Genomic DNA, 23,488 nt, shown 5'->3' on the forward strand with positions numbered 1-23,488 from the left:
AAAACAGCTACTTGTGTATTTACGGTAGCTTCCCAGCTCTCCAAATCTTGCAGCACTTGTTGTGTCTTGTCGTCACTTTGGAGACAGATAAGCGTTGACGGAAGACACTGGATTTATTTTTAATACATTAGAGATTTGCAGCATTAAACAGTACTTTCTCTCATATAGGCTGTATACCAAAACATTACTTTTCTGAAATACATTTGAGTGTTGTCGCCTGCGTATAGCCGTCGGACCGGCCTATTCGGCATTGTTTTTTGGGGCGACCGTTATCCAGCAACAGAGCCAGACAGGAAGAGAAAGGTAACTTATTCCACGAGCCTATTTAGACCGACCGGAGATAAATAGAGGAAACATTCGTAATTAGAAACAGTTACGTAATCAGGTAAAGGTGGACCGTCACGGATACGTCTGGTATCCAACAACAAGTCAACCTTCAGCCTGTCATAATTTTATTTTTGTGATTTTATACGGAGAAAATTACCGTCCGTGTTCATGCCAGATCTGCAGCGCTTTAGTTTTCCATACCATAGCATGAATCCTTTGTTAGGGGCGAACTCGCTTCTCCAACATCAACAGCAGCAGAACCAAGGAGGACCGAGTCATCCGGATTCCCCCTCAGGCCTTCTGCCCGAAGCCGTCTTCTGCTCGCCCGACCCGACATCTTTCTTCCTGGGCGACCATCCCGGACTGGGTACGGAGACTCTGCCAGGGTTCGATTTCACCACACCCTCACAAGCTTACCTGCATCTGAACCATAATAACCACTCTTATCACCGGTCTGTGCCCCAACCTCCTGCAGCGATGGCCCTGAGGAACGACCTGGGCTCCAATATCAGTGTCCTAAAGACTCTGAACTTACGGTTCCGATGCTTTCTGGCCAAAGTGCATGAACTTGAGCGAAGGAATAAGATTTTGGAGAAACAACTACAACAGGCGTTGGATGCGAAGAACAGCTGTGATGGAAGTTGTTCTGAAAGCGCTAGACGGGCCCATACCCAAGAAACGGGTGTACAGACCGGGTTTGTGGGAACTATCCCGCTCAGGCCCGGGTCACTCCCGTTCCAAAACACCAACAACTCCGCGAGACGACCCACTACCCTCTTCACACCTGCCATCAACACTGTCCTCACGCTTGAGTCCAACAACAAAGCTGGAACAAACCCCACCGAACCGAATCAGAATCCGACCATCACGGTAAGCCTATCAACCCCGACAATCGAATCTCCAGCCGGGTCCAATTCAATCACCAACGGGAAAACGGTTTTCAGTACTGGCACTGGAACCCCCACCAACCCGCCTCCCCGGTTCCTCCCCGGTACTATCTGGTCCTACAACCATACCCGCAAGCTCGCTTCTGGCGTGGAGACGCGCGTCACCAGCCCGGGTGTGTCCTGGGTCCAGCCGGACGGGGTCGGGGTCCAGATTGATACCATTACCCCGGAGATCAGAGCCCTGTACAACGTCCTGGCCAAAGTCAAGAGGGAGAGAGACGAGTACAAACGCAGGTAAATCGGATCAACCTTTGTTGATTTATTCACCAATGTAAGGCCTAATTAACGTGTGTGTCTGACGGCTGTAAAGGCGCACGGGGACCTAGAGTTGTGATTAAACGTCTCTTGGCAAAAGTCAGTTGATGTAACTTAGTGAAGCTATAATAGGCGTACGTGTATTATTTTGCTCATGCTACTTGGGTGAAGTGAAAGGCCCTATTGCAACAGATGGCCTTTCAGAGCAGCTGTGTCCTGCCTGTGTTCTGTCTATTTCTGCCACAGCCCACAGCATTCTTATTGCTAGAGATGCAAAGGGCAGCTGGGGGAAATACCAAACATTATCAGACCATAACTGACTCAGAATGAAGTAATTTAACTGAGATCCAACACAGGAAGGCTCTGTTTCAACAATCACACCAATGCTTTTGAAGTTCAAAAACCTTTGAACTCTTGAGTTTCCAACTAGCTAGTGGACTCTAGACCTAGGTCAGGGTATGCTTGATTTAGCTGTTTGTACTTTTGGGATTACTGCATTGATTTTGTACTTTTGGGACTATTCCATTTGAACCAGGCAAACTATATATAAATCAAGCACAGCTCAAGTATTTGAAGATTTTACTTATGGTTTGGCTTGGGGAAGGAATATCTGCTTAGCGCCCCTTTAGAAAAAAAGGGGGAATGGGCCAAACACAGTCACAGGAATCTGATACAGATACCATAGTGCACCTCTGCACGTTTGAAATGGCTGCAGTTTGTATTCTGTGACAGAACTAGAACCCGGACCGCTGATATGTGGCACTAGTAACAGCAGGTCTGAGGCTTTGATTTACGCTGCACAAGTCACATAGACATGGTCTATGCTGAAGATATGACCATAAGTTGAATTGGATAAATATATCTCAGCGAAAATGCCATACCCAATGAATACCCAATGAATGTAAGGTGATAGACAAGCATGTATGTCCCATTAGGAAGGCTGGGTAGGGTCAGGGACTGGTTTGTGATTGGGAGGTCCTGGGACAAGTGTGTGTTTGTGGCTGTTTTTTTTATTTATTGTGATTTCATGAGGCATGTGACCTTACAAGTGAGTCAAGTCCAGGCTTGTCTGACCTTCAGACATCCATATATCTGATAGCATCCGTACTGTACAGTCATTGATGTGATTTAGGCCTCCAGTGTAGTGAAATAATGTTATCTCTGTCATGAGTCTGTTGTTGTAGTAATGCAGTTAAATCTACCTGCAGGCAAAACATAGAGAGAGGGAAACCCATGGGAGTATTCATTCACTTCAAGGAGGTAGTTTCAGTATAAGATACACCCCCTTCCCTCCCTCTCCTCCACTCCTCTTCCCCTGCCCTGTCGCTTGTTCTCTCCATCTATCCATTCATATTGCTATTCATTGTTCCCGCTCTCTCATTGGCTAGTTCTCTCATACCCCTCCAGTGGTGGAAAAAGTACCCAATTGTCATACTTGATTAAAAGTAAAGATACCTTAATAGGAAATTACTCAAGTAAAAGTGAAAGTCACCCAGTAATATACTACTTGAGTAAAAGTCTAAAACCATTTCGTTTTAAATGTACTTAACTATCAAAAGTAAAATTATAAATAATTTTAAATTCCTTATATGAAGCAAACCATATGGCACAATTGTTCATGTTTTTTTGTATTTTTTTACGGATAGCCAGGGGCACACTCCAACACTCAGACTAGAGGTTGTCCTACGGCATGGCCGATTAATTAGGGCCGATTTCAAGTTTTCATAACAATCGGTAATCTGCCTTTTTGGATGCCGATTATGGCTGATTACATTGCAATCCATGAGGAGACTACATGGCAGGCTGACCACCTGTTATGCGAGTGCAGCATCAAAGGACCTTGTCCAAGATAAGTTCCTAGCTAGCATTAAACTTATCTTATAAAAAACAATCAATCTTAACATAATCACTAGTTAACTACACATGGTTGATGATATTACTAGGTTAACTAGCTTGTTCTGCATTGCATATAATCAATGCGGTGCCTGTTAATTTATCATTGAATCACAGCCTACTTCAACTTCGCCAAACGGGTGATGATTTAACAAAAGCTCATTCGTGAAAAAAGCACAATCGTTGCACAAATGTACCTAACCATAAACATCAATGCCTTTCTTAAAATCAATACACAAGTATATATTTTTAAACCTGCATATGTAGTTAAAATAAATTTATGTTAGCAGGCAATATTAACTAGGGAAATTGTGTCACTTCTCTTGCGTTCAGTGCAAGCAGAGTCAGGGTATACACAGCAGTTTGGCTTGTTGTGAACTGTGTGATCATTTCTTCCTAATAAAGACCGTAATTAATTTGCTAGAATTTTACATAATTATGACATAACATTGAAGGTTGTGCAATGTAACAGCAATATTTAGACTTATGGATGCCACTCGTTAGATAAAATACGCAAAAAGCTTTTTTTGAAATCAACAAAGCATGAGAAGACTTTGCTTTATTTTGGTTCATTTGTCAGTAAGGGTGTGCAGGGTGTATACGAGGAAATGTTGGACTCTGCTGTTGATGATGGTGCAGAGGATTTTTCAGAGATTGCTGTTGATGTAGATTCCACTATATTTATTGGGGTCAAATTTGTCTCCACTTTTGTGGATTGGGATGATCAGACCTTGGTTCCAAATATTGGGGAAGTTGCCAGTGCTGAGGATAATGTTGAAGAGTTTAAGAATAGCCTATTTGAATTTGTGGTTTGTATATTTAATAATTTAGTTTAGTATACCATCAACACCACAGGCCTGTAGCTCATCCAATGTAATTGGAGAATCCAGTGGGTTCTGGTAGACTTTAATAGCTGATTCTAAGTTTAGTAAATGATCATGTGTATGTTTTTGCTCTTGTTTCTTTGTTAAACGACTGAAAAGGTTGGAGAAGTGTTTTATCCATACATCTCCATTTTGGATAGATAGCTCTTCGTGTTGTTTGTTTAGTGTGTTCCAATGTTCCCAGAAGTGATTTGATTCTATGGATTCTTCAGTCACATTGAGCTGATTTCTGACATGCTGTTCCTTCTTTTTTCTTAGTGTATTTCTGTATTATTTTAGTGTTTCACCATCGTGAAGGCGGAAGCTAAGATTTTCTGGGTCTCTGTGTTTTTGATTGGATAGGTTTCTCAATTTCTTTCTTAGGTTTTTGCGTTCTTCATCAAACCATTTCTAATTGTTAGTTTTCTAAGGTATTCTGCTTGAGTTTAAATTTGATATGTTAGCTGATAGATCAAATATAGTGTTCAGGCTTCCTACGGCTACGTTTACACCTTCACTATTGCAGGGAAACACTTTGTCCTGGAAGTTGTCTAGGAGGGATTGGATTTGTTGTTGGCCAATAGTTTTTTGTTTTCTACACTACCCTCCTTCCATCTATAGCATTTCTTAAAAGCATGTCGTTTGTTCAGCTTCAATGCCTTGGTTGAGTTTTGCTCTGTTCAAGAAGATGGAGATTTTGCTGTGGTCTGATAGGGGTGTCAGTGGGATGACTGTGATCGTTCCGAGAGACACTGGGTTGAGGTCAGTGATAAAGTAGTCTATAGTACTACTGCCAAGAGATGAGCTGTAGGTGTACCTACCGTAGGAGTCCCCTCGAAGCCTACCATTGACTATGTCTAGACCCAGCGTGCAACAGAGCTGCAGGAGTTTTTGTTTTTGTTGGTTGTTTTGTCAGTTATGTCTAGGGGGCGTATTGGGGAGGGAATGCTGTCACCTCCAAGTAGGTGTTTGTCCCCCTGTCTGCTAAGAGTGTTGGGTTCTGGCCTTAGGTCGCCACAGACTAGTACATGTCTCTGGGCCTGAAAAGGGTTGATCTCCCCCTCTAGGATGGAGAAGGTGTCATCATTAATGTATGGGGAGATATAGGTACCACACAGGACAACCATTTTCTCTGAGATCATTTCCCTATTTATTTCCAACCAGATGTGAAATGTTCCTGTTCTAATGAATTGATTAGAGTGGGTTAGGTTATGTCTGATCTATACCAAATTCTCTCTCTTTCTCTCGCATGCTCTCCACTGCCAGCTACACTCTCCTCTCTTCAACCCCCTTCCCCCACATCTCTTTCTCCCTCTCTCTCTCTCCCCAACTGCATGCGGCCATGCGCTTTCCCCTCTACCTAGTATCTGCAATGCGGTATACTCTGCACGGCAGGCTGTGATTGCTGGAAAAGGGAGGTGGCTTCCAAAGAGAGCTCAGCTCATCTTTCGCTCGCTCGCTCTCTCTCTCTCTCTCCCTCACTCTCACCTTACCCATATATCTCAATCACAACAGTGTGCACAATGGCACAAAAAACGTCTCTCTGTACACTATATAACCTCCTATTTGTTTTAAGAGCAGTTTGGTAAAGACTCCGACATGTCGCAGTATTGTGCATTTTAAGCAGCAATTCTATAAACGGCAGTGCTGTGCAGTGGGGTCTGTGTGGTGTGTTGAGTCACTGAATCAGCCATCGTAGTTCTAACATGTCAACTGTACAGGCTTTTAATGAGATTACTGTTCACTAGATGGATGGTGCTGTCTGACCCTGGGGCACAGATTCATGGACCAGGGGTTTCAGACACACACACACACACACACACACACACACACACACACACACACACACACACACACACACACACACACACACACACACACACACACACACACACACACACACACACACACACACACACACACACACAGTTAATAGTTATTATTATGATGTTGCCATTTTACTGTGTCATTTACTTCACATTACTTTTTGTTGTGTAGGTGGGAGGAGGAGTACACTGTCAGAGTGGACATGCAGCAGAAGATGGAAGACCTACAGGAGGTAACACTGTGTGTGTGTGTGTGTGCGTGTGCCTGGCCTGTCTTATTAATTGATACATAGGGGGTAAATGTATCCCCTCTTTCTGTTACACTTGTTCTCTGTTGATTTGCAGGGACAAGAACAAAGCCATGTCAGCATATCAAACATGACAACAAGACATTACATTGAAATGTTTAGGTGCTCAATGCTTGTAGACACAAAGGCCCTCCTCACTGATCTATACACTAACTTAGGGCGCGGGGCCAGAGGCGCAGTGTTGTCTCTGACGCTGTGTCATCAGGTTCTGGCGGTGTTGACACATTTGACATTGCCCTGACGTATGCAAAACAACCTAATACAATTGCTTGTGTGAAACAGCTTGGTTGAATAGTGTGCAAACCTCTAACCTAATATAGTATGTTTATAAACACCTAACATAATTGTACTGTAGGCTATGTATAAATCCCTAACCTACTAGTTAGATGCTCAGCCCCTGACGTTCGTCATAGGTGTTATAGAAAGCAGCTGACAGTCATGATCAAACAGCCAAGTGGTTAACTATTTGAGGAACTGGTGTAGCTACTTACACACATTCAGCATGATTGAATTACAGCAACAATATCAACTCCCCAAAATGGCACCGTTGGTCCCCGTCACATAGTTACATCTGAAAGTCATTTGTACGTCCTACTTCCACATTTTATTGGTCACATACATATTAAGCAGATGTTATTGCGGGTGTAGAGAAATGCTTGTGTTCCTAGCTCCAACAGTGCAGTAATATCTAACAATTCATGACAATTCACACAAATCTAAAGTAAAAGAATGGAGTTAAGAAATATACACTACCGGTCAGAAGTTTAAGAACACCTACTCATTCAAGGGCTTTTCTTTATTTTTACTATTTTCTACATTGTAGAATAATAGTGAAGACCTCAGAACTATGAAATAACACATATGGAATCATGTAGTAACCAAAAAAGTGTTAAACAAATCAAAATATATTTTATATTTGAGATTCTTCAAATAGCCACCCTTTGCCTTGATGACAGCTTTGCACACTCTTGGCATTCTCTCAACCAGCTTCATGAGGTAGTCACCTGGAATGCATTTAAATTAACAGGTGTGCCTTATTAAAAGTTAATTTGTGGAATTTCTATCCAACCTAATGCGTTTGAGCCAATCGGTTGTGTTGTGACAAGGTAGGGGTGGTATACAGAAGATAGCCCTATTTGGTAAAAGACCAAGTCCATATTATGGCAATAAAAGCTCAAATAAGCAAAGAGAAATGACAGTCTATCATTACTTTAAGACATGAAGGTTAGTCAATACGGAAAATTTCAAGAACTTTGAAGGTTTCTTCAAGTGCAGTCGCAAAAACCATCAAGCGCTATGATGAAACTGGCTCTCATGAGGACCGCCACAGGAAAGGAAGACCCAGAGTTACCTCTGCTGCAGAGAATAAGTTCATTAGAGTTACCAGCCTCAGAAATTGCAGCCCAAATAAATGCTTCACAGAGTTCAAGTAACAGACCCATCTCAACATCAACTGTTCAGAGGAGACTGTGTGAATCTGGCCTTTTTGCTGCAAAGAAACCACTACTAAAGGACACCGATAAGAAGAAGAGACTTGCTTGGGCCAAGAAACACGAGCAATGGACATTAGACCGGTGGAAATTTGTCCTTTAGTCTGGAGTCCAAATTGGAGATTTTTGGTTCTAACCGCTGTGCGGGTGAAAGGATGATCCCCGTATTTCCCACCGTAAAGCAGGGAGGAGGAGGTGCTATGGTGTGGGGGTGCTTTGCTGGTGACACTGTCTGTGATTTATTTAGAATTCAAGGCATACTTAACCAGCATGGCTACCACAGCATTCTTCAGTGATAAGCCTTTGCATCTGGTTTGCGCTTAGTGGGACTATCATTTGTTTTTCAACAGGAAATGAACCAGCACACCTCCAGGGTGTGTAAGGGCTATTTTACCAAGAAGGAGAATGATGGAGTGTTGCATCAGATGACCTGGCCTCCACAATCCCCCGACCTCAACCAAATTGAGATGGTTTGGGATGAGTCGGAGCGCAGAGTGAAGGAAAAGCAGCCAACAAGTGCTCAGCATATATGGGAACTCCTTCAAGACTGTTAGAAAAACATTCCAACTGAAGCTAGTTGAGAGAATGCCAAGAGTGTGCAAAGCTGTAATCAAGGCAAGGGTTGGCTATTTGATGAATTTCAAATATAAAATATATTTGGATTTGTTTAACAATTTTTGGTTACTACATGATTCCATATTTGTTATTTCATAGTTTTGATGTCTTCACTATTATTCTACAATGTAGAAAATAGTAAAAATAAAGAAAAACCCTTGAATGAGTAGGTGTTCTAAAACTTTTGACCGGTAGTGTATAAATATTAGGATGAACAATGTCAGTGGCATTGACTAAAATACAGTAGATTAGAATACAGTATATACATATGAAATGAGTCAAACAGTATGTAAACATGTATTAAAGTGACCAGTGATTCCATGTCTATGTATATTGGACAGCAGCCTCTAAGGTGCAGGGTTGAGTAACCGGTTGGTAGCCGGCAAGTGATGGCTATTTAACAGTTTGATGGCCTTGAGATAGAAGCTGTTTTTCAGTCTCTCGGTCCCAGCTTTGATGCACCTGTACTCAATCAATCAATCAATCAAATGTATTTATAAAGCCCTTTTTACATCAGCCGATGTCACAAAGTGCTATACAGAAACCCGACCTAAAACCCCAAACAGCAAGCAATGCAGATGTAGAAGCACAGTGGCTAGGAAAAACTCCCTAGAAAGGCAGGAACCTAGGAAGAAACCTAGAGAGGAGCCAGGCTCTTAGGGGTGGCCAGTCCTCTTCAGGCTGTGCCGGGTGGAGATTATAACAGAACATGCCCAAGATGTTCAAACGTTCATAGATGACCAGCAGGGTCATATAATAATCACAGTGGTTGTAGAGGGTGCAACAGGTCAGCACCTCAGGAGTAAATGTCAGTTGGCTTTTCATAGCCGATCATTCAGAGTTAGATACAGCAGGTACGGTAGAGAGAGAGAGTTGAAAACAGCAGGTCCGGGACAAGGTAGCATATCCGGTCAACAGGTCAGGGTTCCTTAGCTGCAGGCAGAACAGTTGAAACTGGATCAGCAGCAGGTGGACTGGGGAAAGCGGGTAGACTGGGGACAGCAGGTGGACTGGGGACCGCAAGGAGTCATCAGGCCAGGTATTCCTGAGGCATGGTCCTAGGGCTCAGGTCCTCTGAGAGAAAAGAGAGAAAGATAGAGAGTTAAAGGGAGTATACTTAAATTCACTCTGTACACAGGATAAATACTCCAGATATAACAGACTGATCCTAGCCCCCCAACACAAACTATTGCAGCATAAACACTGGAGGCTGAGACGGGAGGGGTCGGGAGACACTGTGGCCCCGTCCGATGATACCCCCGGACAGGGCCAACCAGGCAGGATATAACCCCACCCACTTTGCCAAAGCACAGGCCCCACACGCCTAGAGGGATATCTTCAACCACCATTCTACTACCCTGAGACAAGGCCGAGTATAGCCCACGAAGATCTCCCCCAGGGCACGAACCCGAGGGGGGTGCCAACCCGGACAGAAAGATCACGTCAGTGACTCAACCCACTCAAGTGACGCACCCCTCCTAGGGACGGCATGGAAGAGCACCAGTAAGCCAGTGACTCAGCAACCGTAATAGGGTTAGAGGCAGAGAATCCCAGTGGAGAGAGGGGAACCGGGACAGGCAGAGACAGCAAGGGCGGTTCGTCGCTCCAGTGCCTTTCCGTTCAACTTCACATCCCTGGGCCAGACTACACTCAATCATAGGACCTACTGAAGAGATGAGTCTTCAATGAAGACTTAAAGGTCGAGTCTGCGTCTCTCACATGGATAGGTAGACCATTCCATAAAAATTGAGCTTCATAGGAGAAAGCCCTGCATCCAGCTGTTTGCTTGGAAATTCTAGGGACAATAAGGAGGCCTACGTCTTGTGACCAGAAGTGCACTGCTCGCAACCGCAGGACTCTCCAGAGGGTGGTGCGGTCTGCCCAACGTATCACCGGAGGCACACGGCCTGCCTTCCAGGACACCTACAACACCCGATGTCACAGGAAGGCCAAAAAGATCATCTAGAACATCAACCACCCGAGACACGGCCTGTTCACCCCGCTATCATCCTGACCTCGCCTTCTGGACAATAGCGGGGTGAACAGGCCGTGGCTCGGGTGGTTAATGTCCTTGAAGTGCGGGCAGTGCACTTCCACAGTCCTTGGGAGGGGGCTGTGTTGGTGGCACTGTGTTATGCTCAAAGCAGGCGAAAAAGGTGTTTAGCTTGTCCGGGAGCAAGACGTCGGTGTCCTCGACGTGGCTGGTTTTCCCTTTGTAATCCGTGATTGTCTGTAGACCCTGCCACATATGTCGAGGAAGTTGGAGTAGCAGTGGTCATGTGGTTTTTAGCAGCATGGGTACTACAGTCAATGTGTTAATAGAACTTCGGGAGCGTTTTCTTCAAATTTGCTTTGTTAAAATCCCCAAATACAATAAATGCGGCCTCAGGATATGTGGTTTCTAGTTTGCACAAAGTCCAGTGTAGTTCCTTGAGGGCCGTCGTGGTATTGGCTTGAGGGGGGATGTACACGGCTGTGACCATAACTGAAGAGAATTCTCTTGGTAGGTAATACAGTCGGCATTTGATTGTGAGGTAATCTAGGTCTGATGAACAAAAGGACTTGAGTTTCTGTACATTATCACAATCACGCCATAAGTAATTAATCATGAAACATACACCCCCGCTTTCTTCTTCCCGGAGAGTTCTCTATTCCTGTGTGCACGATGTACTGAGAACCCAGCTGGCTGTAATGACCGGGACAGTATATCCGGAGAGTGCCTTGATTCCGTGAAACAGAGTATGTTACAGTCCCTGATGTCTCTCTGGAGGAGATCCTCGCCCTGAGCTCGTCTACTTTATTGTCCAGGGACTAAACATTAGCGAGTAATATACTCGGAAGCGGTGGATGGTGTGCACGCCTCCTGAGTCAGACTTGAAGTCTACTCTTCTCCGACGGCGGCATCTTGTAGCAGCCTCTGGGATAAGTTCAATTACCCTGGGGGTTACGAACAAAGGATCCAAATTGGGAAAGTCGTATTCCTGGTCGTAATGCTGGTGAGTTAGCACCACTATGATATTCAAAAGTTCTTTCCGTCTGTAAGAAATAACACAAAAAAAACAAAATACTGCAAAGTTGCTAAGGAGCTAGAAGCAGAGCTGCCATGTCTGTCGGCGCCATCTTGCCATCGATGAGCATATACAGCTGAGCCAGGTGGGGCTCTGGTTTCTCAGGTTTGTTGTGTGTGCGGATGTGTGAGGATGCAACTACAGGGGACATCTACCTAACCCAGTTAGACAGTCTCTGTTGAGACAACAGGAGACCACATGGCATGCAGCAAAGTCCCACTTTACATTAAACTATCCATGCAGAACAATGTACAAGAGTTACACAAAGAAACACTCACGGACGAGTCAAGTCAAGTTACCCTATTTCATTTGCTGCACAGACACAATCAGCTTTTATGTCAAGACATATCTCAGGAAGAAGTTCTGCAAAATATTATGGCTAGTAGTTTAGGGAATCAAATACTTCAGAGAAAAGAGGGAGAATTAGATCAACAATATAATCCAAGGCACTCATGAGATTAAGTAGGCAGGGTTGTCAATGTATAATCTGTGTATGTACTGTATGTTTGTGTGTTGTACTTTGGATTTGTAGTAAGACTTAGGGTAAGAACATCTATCCTTACACTGTAAAGAATATATAATCATCATGGACAGATTATACTGTTGTACTTTGGATTTGAAGTGCTATTTGAGTCAAGATTTATAAAGACAAGATATGATGTTTTACTGTTTGTCCCTACCCTGAGTTGGTCAATATAGAATGTTTTACTGTTTGGCCCTACCCTGAGATGGTCAATATAGAATGTTTTACTGTTTGGCCCTACCCTGAGATGGTCAATATAGAATGTTTTACTGTTTGGCCCTACCCTGAGTTGGTCAATATAGAATGTTTTACTGTTTGGCCCTACCCTGAGATGGTCAATATAGAATGTTTTACTGTTTGGCCCTACCCTGAGTTGGTCAATATAGAATGTTTTACTGTTTGTCCCTACCCTGAGATGGTCCATATAGAATGTTTTACTGTTTGGCCCTACCCTGAGATGGTCCATATAGAATGTTTTACTGTTTGGCCCTACCCTGAGATGGTCTATATAGAATGTTTTACTGTTTGGCCCTACCCTGAGATGGTCAATATAGAATGTTTTACTGTTTGGCCCTACCCTGAGATGGTCAATATAGAATGTTTTACTGTTTGGCCCTACCCTGAGTTGGTCAATATAGAATGTTTTACTGTTTGGCCCTACCCTGAGTTGGTCAATATAGAATGTTTTACTGTTTGGCCCTACCCTGAGTTGGTCAATATATAATGTTTTACTGTTTGGCCCTACCCTGAGTTGGTCAATATATAAGGTTTTACTGTTTGGCCCTACCCTGAGTTGGTCAATATAGAATGTTTTACTGTTTGGCCCTACCCTGAGATGGTCAATATAGGATGTATTACTGTTTGGCCCTACCCTGAGTTGGTCAATATAGAATGTTTTACTGTTTGGCCCTACCCTGAGATGGTCCATATAGAATGTATTATTGTTTGGCCCTACCCTGAGTTGGTCCATATAGAATGTATTACTGTTTGGCCCTACCCTGAGATGGTCAATATAGAATGTTTTACTGTTTGGCCCTACCCTGAGTTGGTCAATATAGAATGTATTACTGTTTGGCCCTACCCTGAGATGGTCAATATAGAATGTTTTACTGTTTGGCCCTACCCTGAGATGGTCAATATAGAATGTTTTACTGTTTGGCCCTACCCTGAGATGGTCAATATATAATATTTTACTGTTTGGCCCTACCCTGAGTTGCTCAATATAAACTCAGCAAAAAAAGAAACGCCCCTTTTACAGGACCCTGTCTTTCAATGATAATTAGTAAAAATCCAAATAACTTCACAGATCTTCATTGTAAAGGGTTTAGACACTGTTTCCCATGCTTGTTCAATGAACCATAAACAATTAATGAGCATCGAACGGTCGTTAAGACACTAACAGCTTACAAACGGTAGGCAATTAAGGTCACAGTTATGAAAACCTAGGACACTAAAGAGGCCTTTCTACTGACTCTGAAAAACATCAAAAGAAAGATGCCCAGGGTCCCTGCTCATCTGCGTGAATGTGCTTTAGGCATGCTGCAAGGAGGCATAACGACTGTAGATGTGGCCAGGGCAATAAATTGTACGTGTAACGTGTAACAACACCTGCACAGGATCGGTACATCCAAACATCATACCTGCGGGCAGGTACAGGATGGCAACAACAACTGCCCGAGTTACACCAGGAACGCACAATCCATCCATCAGTGCTCAGACTGTCCGCAATAGGCTGAGAGAGGCCTGTTGTAAGGCAGGTCCTCACCAGACATCACTGGCAACAGTGTCGCCTATGGGCACAAACCCACTGTCGCTGGACCAGACAGGACTGGCAAAAAGTTCTCTTCACTGACGAGTTGCGGTTTTGTCTCACCAGGGGTGATGGTCGGATTCGCGTTTATCGTCGAAGGAATGAGCATTACACCGAAGCCTGTACTCTGAAGCGGGATCCATTTGGAGGTGGAGAGTCCGTCATGGTCTGGGGCGGTGTGTCACAGCATCATCGGACTGAGCTTGTTGTCATTGAAGGCAATCTCAACGCTGTGCGTTACAGAGAAGACATCCTGCTCCCTCATGTGGTATCCTTCCTGCAGGCTCATCCTGACATGACCCTCCAGCATGACAATGCCACCAGCCATACTGCTCATTCTGTGCTTGATTTCCTGCAAGACAGGAATGTCAGTGTTCTGCCATGGCCAGCGAAGAGCCCAGATCTCAATCCCATTGTGCACGTCTGGGACCTGTTGGATCGGTGGGTGAGGGCTAGGGACATTTCCCCCCAGAAATGTCAGGGAAATTGTAGGTGCCTTGGTGGAAGAGTGGGGTAACATCTCACAGCAAGAACATGCAAATCTGGTGCAGTCCATGAGGAGGAGATGAACTGCAGTACTTAATGCAGCTGGTGGCCACACCAGATACTGACTGTTACTTTTGATTTTGACCCCCCCTTTGTTCAGGGACACATTCAAAAATTTCTGTTAGTCACATTTCTGTGGAACTTGTTCAGTTTATGTCTCAGTTGTTGAATCTTGTTATGTTCATACAAATATTTACACATGTTAAGTTTGCTGAAAATAAATGCACTTGACAGTTTCTTTTTTTGCTGAGTTTATAATCTGGCCTTTTCCAGAAAGTAGTGGCTGAGCTGGTTTGCAGGATGTGTGTGAGTGGTGGGGTTGTGTGTGTGTTTGTGCAGGCCTGCGTGTGTACCTGTGTGCATGGACATGCATCTCATGATTATGTGTGTTTTGTTTGTAGGACCTCCAGGAGAGTGAGGGCTGTCAGGATGAGTTGGCTGTCAGAGTGCAGCAGCTGAAGGCTGAACTGGTGCTCTTCAAAGGCCTCATGAGCAACGTGAGTCTACATCCCCAAAGTTCCTCTCAATTTGCACCTTCTCTTATCCAATTGTATTGGTCAAATACACATGGTTAGCAGATGTTATTGGTCACATACACATGGTTAGCAGATGTTATTGGTCACATACACATGGTTAGCAGATGTTATTGGTCACATACACATGGTTAGCAGATGTTATTGGTCACATACACATGGTTAGCAGATGTTATTGGTCACATACACATGGTTAGCAGATGTTATTGTGAGTGTAGAGAAATGCTTATGCTTCTAGATCCGACAGTGCAGCAGTATCTAACAGGTCATATCTAACAGTTCCACAACAAAACCTGATACACACAATCTAGTAAAGGAATGGGATGAGAATATATAAGTATAAAATATGTGGATGAGCAGTGACAGAGCGGCTAAGATGCCATAGATAGTGAAGGATACAGTATATACATATGTAATGCGAGATATGTAAACATTCTTAGTGGCATTATTAAAGTGACTAGTGTTCCATTTGTTAAAGTGGCCAATGATATCAAGTCTGTAGGTAGGCAGCCGCCTCTCTGTGCTAGTGGTGGCTGTTTAACAATCTGATGGCCTTGAGATAGAAGCTGTTTTCCAATCTCTCTGTCCCAGATTTGATGCACCTGTACTGACCTTGCCTTCTGGATGGAAGCAGGGTGAACAGGCAGTGGCGCAGGTGGTTATTGTCCTTGATCTTTTTGCCTTCCTGTGACATCGGGTGTTGTAGGTGTCCTGGAGGGCAGGTAGTTTGCCCCCGGTGATGCGGTGTGCAGACCGCACCTCCCACTGGAGAGCCCTGCGGTTGTGAGTGGTGCAGTTAGTGTACCAGGCGGTGATACAGCCCGACAGGATGCTCTCAATTGTGCACCTGTAAAAGTTATTGAGGGTTTCCGGTGACAAGCCAACATTTTGTCAGCCTCCTGAGGTTGAAGAGGCGATATTGCGCCTTCTTCACCACACTGTCTGTGTGCGTGGACCATTTCAGTTTGTCGGTAATATGTACACCGAGGACCTTCACTTTCCAACTTCTCCACTACTGTCCCGTCGATGTGGATAGGGGGGTGCTCCCTTTGCTGTTTCCTGAAGTCCACAATCCTCTCTTTTGTTTTGCTGACATTGAGTGAGAGGTTATTTTCCTGACACCACATTCCGAGGGCCCTCACCTCCTCATTGTTGGCTGTCTCATCGTTGTTGATAATCAAGCCTACCACTGTAGTGTCGTCTGCAAACTTGATAATTTGAGTTGGAGGCGTACATGGCCACGCAGTCATGGGTGAACAGGGAGTACAGGAGAGGGCTAAGAACGCATCCGTGTGGGGCCCCAGTGTTGAGGACCAGCGGAGTGGAGATGTTGTTTCCTACCTTCACCACCTGGGGGCGGCCCGTCAGGAAGTCCAGGACCCAGTTGCACAGGGCGTGGTTGAGACCCAGGGTCTCAAGCTTAATGATGAGTTTGGAGGGTACTATGGTGTTGAATGCTGAGCTGTAGTCAATGAACATCATTCTTACGTAGGTATTTCTCTTGTCCAGACGGGATAGGGCAGTGTGATGGCGATTGCTTCGTCTGTGGGCCTATTGTGGCTGTAAGCAAATTGGAGTGGGTCTAGGGTGTCAGGTAGGTTGGAGGTTATATGATCCTTGACTAGTCTCTCAAAGCACATGATGACAGAAGTGAGTGCTATGGGGCGGTAGTCATTTAGTTCAGTTATCTTTGCCTTCTTGGGTACAGGAACAATGATGGACATCTTGAAGCATGTGGGGACAGCAGACTGGGATAGGGAAGCCTTGCGAGGGTTAACACGTTTAAATGTTTTACTCACGTTGGCCACAGAGAAGGAGAACCCACGGTCTTTGGTAGTGGGCCGTGTTGGTGGCATTGTATTCTCCTCAAAACGCGCAAAGAAGTTGTTTTAATTTGTCTGGGAGCAAGATGTCGATGTCCGCCACTGGGTTGGTTTTTCTTTTTGTAATCCGTGATTGTCTGTAGACACTGCCACATACGTCTCGTGTTTGAGCCGTTGAATTGCGACTCCACTTTGTCTCTATACTGACGCTTTGCTTGTTTGATTGCCTTACAGTGTAGTTATTCCCTCCGTATTTGGCCATGTTTCCATGCGGTGGTACGTGCTTTCAGTTTTGAGCGAATGCTGCGATCAATCCATGGTTTCTGGTTAGGGAAAGTTTTAGTTACAGTGGGTACATCTCCTATACACTTCCTTATAAACTCGCTCACCGAGTCAGCGTATACGTCAATGTTATTGTCTGAGGCTACCCGGAACATATCCCAGTCCATGTGATCTAAGCAATCTTGAAGCGTGGAATCCAATTGGTCAGACCAGCGTTGGATAGACCTAAGCACGGGCGCTTCCTGTTTTAGTTTCTGACTATAGGAGGGGAGCAACAAGATGGAGTCATGGTCAGATTTGCCAAAAGTAGGACGGGGGAGGGCCTTGTATGCATTGCAGAAGTTAGAGTAGCAGTGGTCGAGTGTGTTACTCGCTCCTGTACTGCAATCGATATGCTGATAGAATTTAGGTAGCCTTGTTCTCAGATTAGCTTTGTTAAAATACCCAGCTACTATAAATGCAGCCTCAGGATATATAGTTTCCAGTTTGCATAAAGTCCAGTGAAGTTCCTTGATGGCTGTCTTGGTATCCGCTTGCAGGGGGATATACATGGCTGTGACGATAACCAAGGAGAGTTCTCTTGCGAGATGATATGGTCTGCATTTGATTGTGAGGAATTCTAGGTCAGGTGAACAAAATGACTTATGTTCTTACAATTACACCATGAATCGTTAATCATGAAACATACACCCTGCCCTTCTTCTTATCAGAGAGATGTTTGTTCCTGTCGGCGCGATGCACTGAAAATCCCGTTGGCTGTGGCTGTACGGACTCCGACAGCATATCCCCAGCTAGCCATGTCTCCGTGAAACAGAGTATGTTACAATCCCGGATATCTCTTTGGAAAGCAACTCTTGCCCTAATTTTGTTGACTTTGTTATTAACTAGGGACTAGACGTTAGCGAGTAATATACTCGGAAGCGGTGGGTGGTATGCGCGGATCCGAAGCCTCACTAGATCACCGCTCCGGCACCCTTTCCTCCGATGGCGTTGTTTTGGGTCGGCCTCTGGAATCAGTTCAAATTCCCTGGGAGTTGCAGACAAAGGATCCGCTTTGGGAAAGTCATATTCCTGGTTGTAGTGCTGGTTGTGCTGATAAGTTGATGTCTCTCTGATATCCAATAGTTCTTCCCGGCTGTATGTAATAACACTTAAGCTTTTCTGGGCTAACACTGTAAGAAATAATACATAAAAAAACTAAATACTGCACAGATTCCTAAGGACTTGAAGCGAAGCTGCCATCTCATGTTGCCATCCACACCTAACAGAACCATCATCAACAACTGGTATACATCTTTCTCCTATATACACACGCAGCCTCATACTGTCCTGATCTGACTGCACACAAATCATCTGCTCATCGATGACCCTTTTCACTCTCAATATTGTCTGGTTCATTCTCCTGTCCCACTGGGTCCCCTAGTCTGTTTATCACACACGACACAGAGATCACTCCTGGTCTGGTTAGGATGATAACTGTTACTAGGAGACCGTAACCATCTCTCTTTCTGTGTAGAACATGTCTGATCTGGACAGTAAGATCCAGGAGAAGGCCATGAAGGTGGACATGGACATCTGTAGACGCATCGATATCACGGCTCGCCTGTGTGACGTGGCCCAGCAGAGGAACTGTGAGGATGTCATCCAGATGTATCAGGTAGTCTGTCTGTCTTTCTGTCTGACGGTGTCTGTCTGTGTCAGTCTGTCTGTGTCTCTCTCTCTCTCTGTCTATCTGTTTGTCTGTCTAAGTCTCTCTTTCCACTCCTAGGTCTCTAACACCCAGTCTGCCATCAACTGTCGCCCCCGGAAACAGACCCCGCTCTCCGTCAACAGTAGTGAGGGTGATGAGACTATCAGCACTTCGGAGAGCGATGGGGGCCTGCCCAGAGAGGAGGAGCTCTGTGGCTCGTCAGCCAATCAGATCAATGAGGAAATGCAAAGGATGCTCAACCAGCTGTGAGTAACATTACAGGACTGGTGTTTATTACATGTGCAGTTTCTCTTATCAGGCTTCTACAGGTACAACCAGCTTCTACACTCTCTATACTCTACCATAGTAAAGGTATTAGACTGATAAGAAGGAAGCTTCCATGTGCAGTTTCTCCAGAGGCCAAACAAACGTTAATAAAGAAACATTTGTGTGTGTTGCAGGCGGGAGTGTGAGTTTGAAGATGACTGTGACAGCTTGGCCTGGGAGGAGACAGAGGAGACTCTGCTGCTGTGGGAGGACTTCCCAGGATGCACTCTGGCTCCAGAGACCACCCACCAGCCAGGAGAGGTATGGAGCGCTTTAGAATGTTGATGTTTAGGTATTCCATAGTAACTCTATGGGGTTAACTGATGTTAGAACTATGGAAGTAGTACCTTCAACTTCTCATAAGTACACATTGATGACTTGGTGCAATACCTTTGTCCAAGTAGTTATATTGTTTTAATGATTTGTACGGACATCTTTATGGAGAGGCTACACATCAGCCCATAGACATTTATCAGGAGTTTCTGTAGTCGCAGTTACTCAGTTTATAGCATTGTCAATTGTATTTTCCAGGAAATGATTTTGAGTAGAGCTAGACAGATGAGTCGGGTGAGGGATGGGGTAATGGCCTGCTGAAAACAGGGTTTATTGCTCACAGGCATTGGGCCTGGCTGTCTGATTTCAGTGGTGCTAGTGGTTTAAACTGTCCCAGGGCACTGACCTTCACTCATCTGGGAAATATATTTTAGCAGGCGATTCTTTTCCCCTACACGCTTACACACTCCAAAAAGCTTTTCACTAATGACTGCATGCCTGGAGGCTTGTGTCTGCACACTGACACTCAAACACACTCAAACACACACACACATACACACATACACACATACACACATACACACATACATACATACATACTAGTTAGTGTCTGTTTTCCATTTACCAGTCAGAAGATGTATTTTTAACACTGTGTCTTGTCTCTCTGAGGTAAATAAAATGGCCTTGTAATTTAATTAACTGATTACATCAGTACATTACCTCAGCGATGTGTAACTCTACTGTGTTGTACTGTCTGGTCATGAGGTGTGCCAGGTGTAACTCTACTGTGTTGTACTGTCTGGTCATGAGGTGTGCCAGGTGTAACTCTACTGTGTTGTACTGTCTGGTCATGAGGTGTGCCAGGTGTAGCTCTACTGTGTTGTACTGTCTGGTCATGAGGTGTGCCAGGTGTAACTCTACTGTGTTGTACTGTCTGGTCATGAGGTGTGCCAGGTGTAACTCTACTGTGTTGTACTGTCTGGTCATGAGGTGTGCCAGGTGTAACTCTACTGTGTTGTACTGTCTGGTCATGAGGTGTGCCAGGTGTAACTCTACTGTGTTGTACTGTCTGGTCATGAGGTGTGCCAGGTGTAACTCTACTGTGTTGTACTGTCTGGTCATGAGGTGTGCCAGGTGTAGCTCTACTGTGTTGTACTGTCTGGTCATGAGGTGTGCCAGGTGTAACTCTACTGTGTTGTACTGTCTGGTCATGAGGTGTGCCAGGTGTAACTCTACTGTGTTGTACTGTCTGGTCATGAGGTGTGCCAGGTGTAACTCTACTGTGTTGTACTGTCTGGTAATGAGGTGTGCCAGGTGTAACTCTACTGTGTTGTACTGTCTGGTCATGAGGTGTGCCAGGTGTAACTCTACTGTGTTGTACTGTCTGGTCATGAGGTGTGCCAGGTGTAACTCTACTGTGTTGTACTGTCTGGTCATGAGGTGTGCTGACCATACAGACACCTTCTGTGTACTGCATTCTGATGTGTTATAAATGTGCTGAAAGGGATTTCTGCTCCAATCCAATACAGGGCATTTCTGTAACAACCAATACTCACACACACACACAGACACATCTTCTTAAAGAACCAATACTCACACACACAGACACATCTTCTTAAAGAACCAATACTCACACACACAGACACATCTTCTTAAAGAACCAATACTCACACACACAGACACATCTTCTTAATGAACCAATACTCTCACACACAGACACATCTTCTTAAAGAACCAATACTCACACACACAGACACATCTTAATAAAGAACCAATACTCACACACATATCTTCATAAAGAACCAATACTCACACACAGACACATCTTAATAAAGAACCAATACTCACACACAGACACATCTTAATAAAGAACCAATACTCACACACACACACACACACACACAGACACATCTTCATAAACAACCAATACTCAAACACAGACACATCTTCATAAACAACCAATACTCACACAGACACATCTTCATAAACAACCAATACTCAAACACAGACACGTCTTCATAAACAACCAATACTCACACAGACACATCTTCATAAACAACCAATACTCAAACACAGACACATCTTCATAAACAACCAATACTCAAACACAGACACGTCTTCATAAAGTAACACCATCTTTCTCCAGTATCATTCTATCACCGTACTCTTTAATTTATCACTTCCATGTATTTTTCTCCCCTCTCTCCGTCTCCTTCCTTCCCTCTCTCTCTCCCTCCTTCCCTCTCTCCCCTCCTTCCTTCCCTCTCCCCTCCCTCCTTCCTTCTCTCTCCCTCCTTCCCTCTCTCCCTCTCAGCAGGAAGACCAGTGTCTGGAGAAGGTGATTAACGACACTGAGGACTTATTCAAATCCAGGGAGAAGGAATACCAAGAGACCATCGATCAGATTGAGGTGTGGGGGGTCTAGGGCTATGTTAATGTTTGACTGTGTGTTTCTCCCCAGTATGACTCGGCTACAGCTAAGAGTGATGTGTTTCTCCCCAGTATGACTTGGCTACAGCTAAGAGTGATGTGTTTCTCCCCAGTATGACTCGGCTACAGCTAAGAGTGATGTGTTTCTCCCCAGTATGACTTGGCTACAACTAAGAGTGATGTGTTTCTCCCCAGTATGACTCGGCTACAGCTAAGAGTGATGTGTTTCTCCCCAGTATGACTCGGCTACAGCTAAGAGTGATGTGTTTCTCCCCAGTATGACTCGGCTACAGCTAAGAGTGATGTGTTTCTCCCCAGTATGACTCGGCTACAGCTAAGAGTGATGTGTTTCTCCCCAGTATGACTCGGCTACAGCTAAGAGTGATGTGTTTCTCCCCAGTATGACTCGGCTACAGCTAAGAGTGATGTGTTTCTCCCCAGTATGACTCGGCTACAGCTAAGAGTGATGTGTTTCTCCCCAGTATGACTCGGCTACAGCTAAGAGTGATGTGTTTCTCCCCAGTATGACTCGGCTACAGCTAAGAGTGATGTGTTTCTCCCCAGTATGACTCGGCTACAGCTAAGAGTGATGTGTTTCTCCCCAGTATGACTCGGCTACAGCTAAGAGTGATGTGTTTCTCCCCAGTATGACTTGGCTACAGCTAAGAGTGATGTGTTTCTCCCCAGTATGACTTGGCTACAGCTAAGAGTGATGTGTTTCTCCCCAGTATGACTTGGCTACAGCTAAGAGTGATGTGTTTCTCCCCAGTATGACTTGGCTACAGCTAAGAGTGATGTGTTTCTCCCCAGTATGACTTGGCTACAGCTAAGAGTGATGTGTTTCTCCCCAGTATGACTTGGCTACAGCTAAGAGTGATGTGTTTCTCCCCAGTATGACTTGGCTACAGCTAAGAGTGATGTGTTTCTCCCCAGTATGACTTGGCTACAGCTAAGAGTGATGTGTTTCTCCCCAGTATGACTTGGCTACAGCTAAGAGTGATGTGTTTCTCCCCAGTATGACTTGGCTACAGCTAAGAGTGATGTGTTTCTCCCCAGTATGACTTGGCTACAGCTAAGAGTGATGTGTTTCTCCCCAGTATGACTCGGCTACAGCTAAGAGTGATGTGTTTCTCCCCAGTATGACTTGGCTACAGCTAAGAGTGATGTGTTTCTCCCCAGTATGACTTGGCTACAGCTAAGAGTGATGTGTTTCTCCCCAGTATGACTCGGCTACAGCTAAGAGTGATGTGTTTCTCCCCAGTATGACTCGGCTACAGCTAAGAGTGATGTGTTTCTCCCCAGTATGACTCGGCTACAGCTAAGAGTGACGCGTTTCTCCCCAGTATGACTCGGCTACAGCTAAGAGTGACGTGTTTCTCCCCAGTATGACTCGGCTACAGCTAAGAGTGACGTGTTTCTCCCCAGTATGACTCGGCTACAGCTAAGAGTGACGTGTTTCTCCCCAGTATGACTTGGCTACAGCTAAGAGTGATGTGTTTCTCCCCAGTATGACTTGGCTACAGCTAAGAGTGATGTGTTTCTCCCCAGTATGACTTGGCTACAGCTAAGAGTGATGTGTTTCTCCCCAGTATGACTTGGCTACAGCTAAGAGTGATGTGTTTCTCCCCAGTATGACTTGGCTACAGCTAAGAGTGATGT

General features: G+C 44.7%; 1 protein-coding gene across 2 annotated transcripts in view; it reads left to right on the plus strand.

Annotated features, from left to right (window-relative positions):
* Positions 1-36: 36 nt before the first annotated feature.
* The window catches only part of iffo1b (intermediate filament family orphan 1b), a 31,004-nt gene continuing 7,552 nt past the window's right edge, over positions 37-23,488 (plus strand). The window contains exons 1-7 of one of the 2 annotated variants that reach the window (XM_071396680.1): positions 37-1,508; positions 6,284-6,344; positions 14,873-14,968; positions 18,626-18,766; positions 18,878-19,065; positions 19,261-19,387; positions 21,717-21,809. In XM_071396680.1, the coding sequence (XP_071252781.1) occupies positions 496-1,508; positions 6,284-6,344; positions 14,873-14,968; positions 18,626-18,766; positions 18,878-19,065; positions 19,261-19,387; positions 21,717-21,809 (1,719 nt within the window). In that variant the 5' untranslated portion in view covers positions 37-495. Of the gene's footprint in view, positions 1,509-6,283; positions 6,345-14,872; positions 14,969-18,625; positions 18,767-18,877; positions 19,066-19,260; positions 19,388-21,713; positions 21,810-23,488 lie in introns of both variants that reach the window. The other variant, XM_071396678.1, reaches the window with a different exon arrangement.

This window comes from Salvelinus alpinus, chromosome 4 (assembly GCF_045679555.1).
Source record: "Salvelinus alpinus chromosome 4, SLU_Salpinus.1, whole genome shotgun sequence".
NCBI classification, from domain to species: Eukaryota; Metazoa; Chordata; class Actinopteri; order Salmoniformes; family Salmonidae; genus Salvelinus; species Salvelinus alpinus.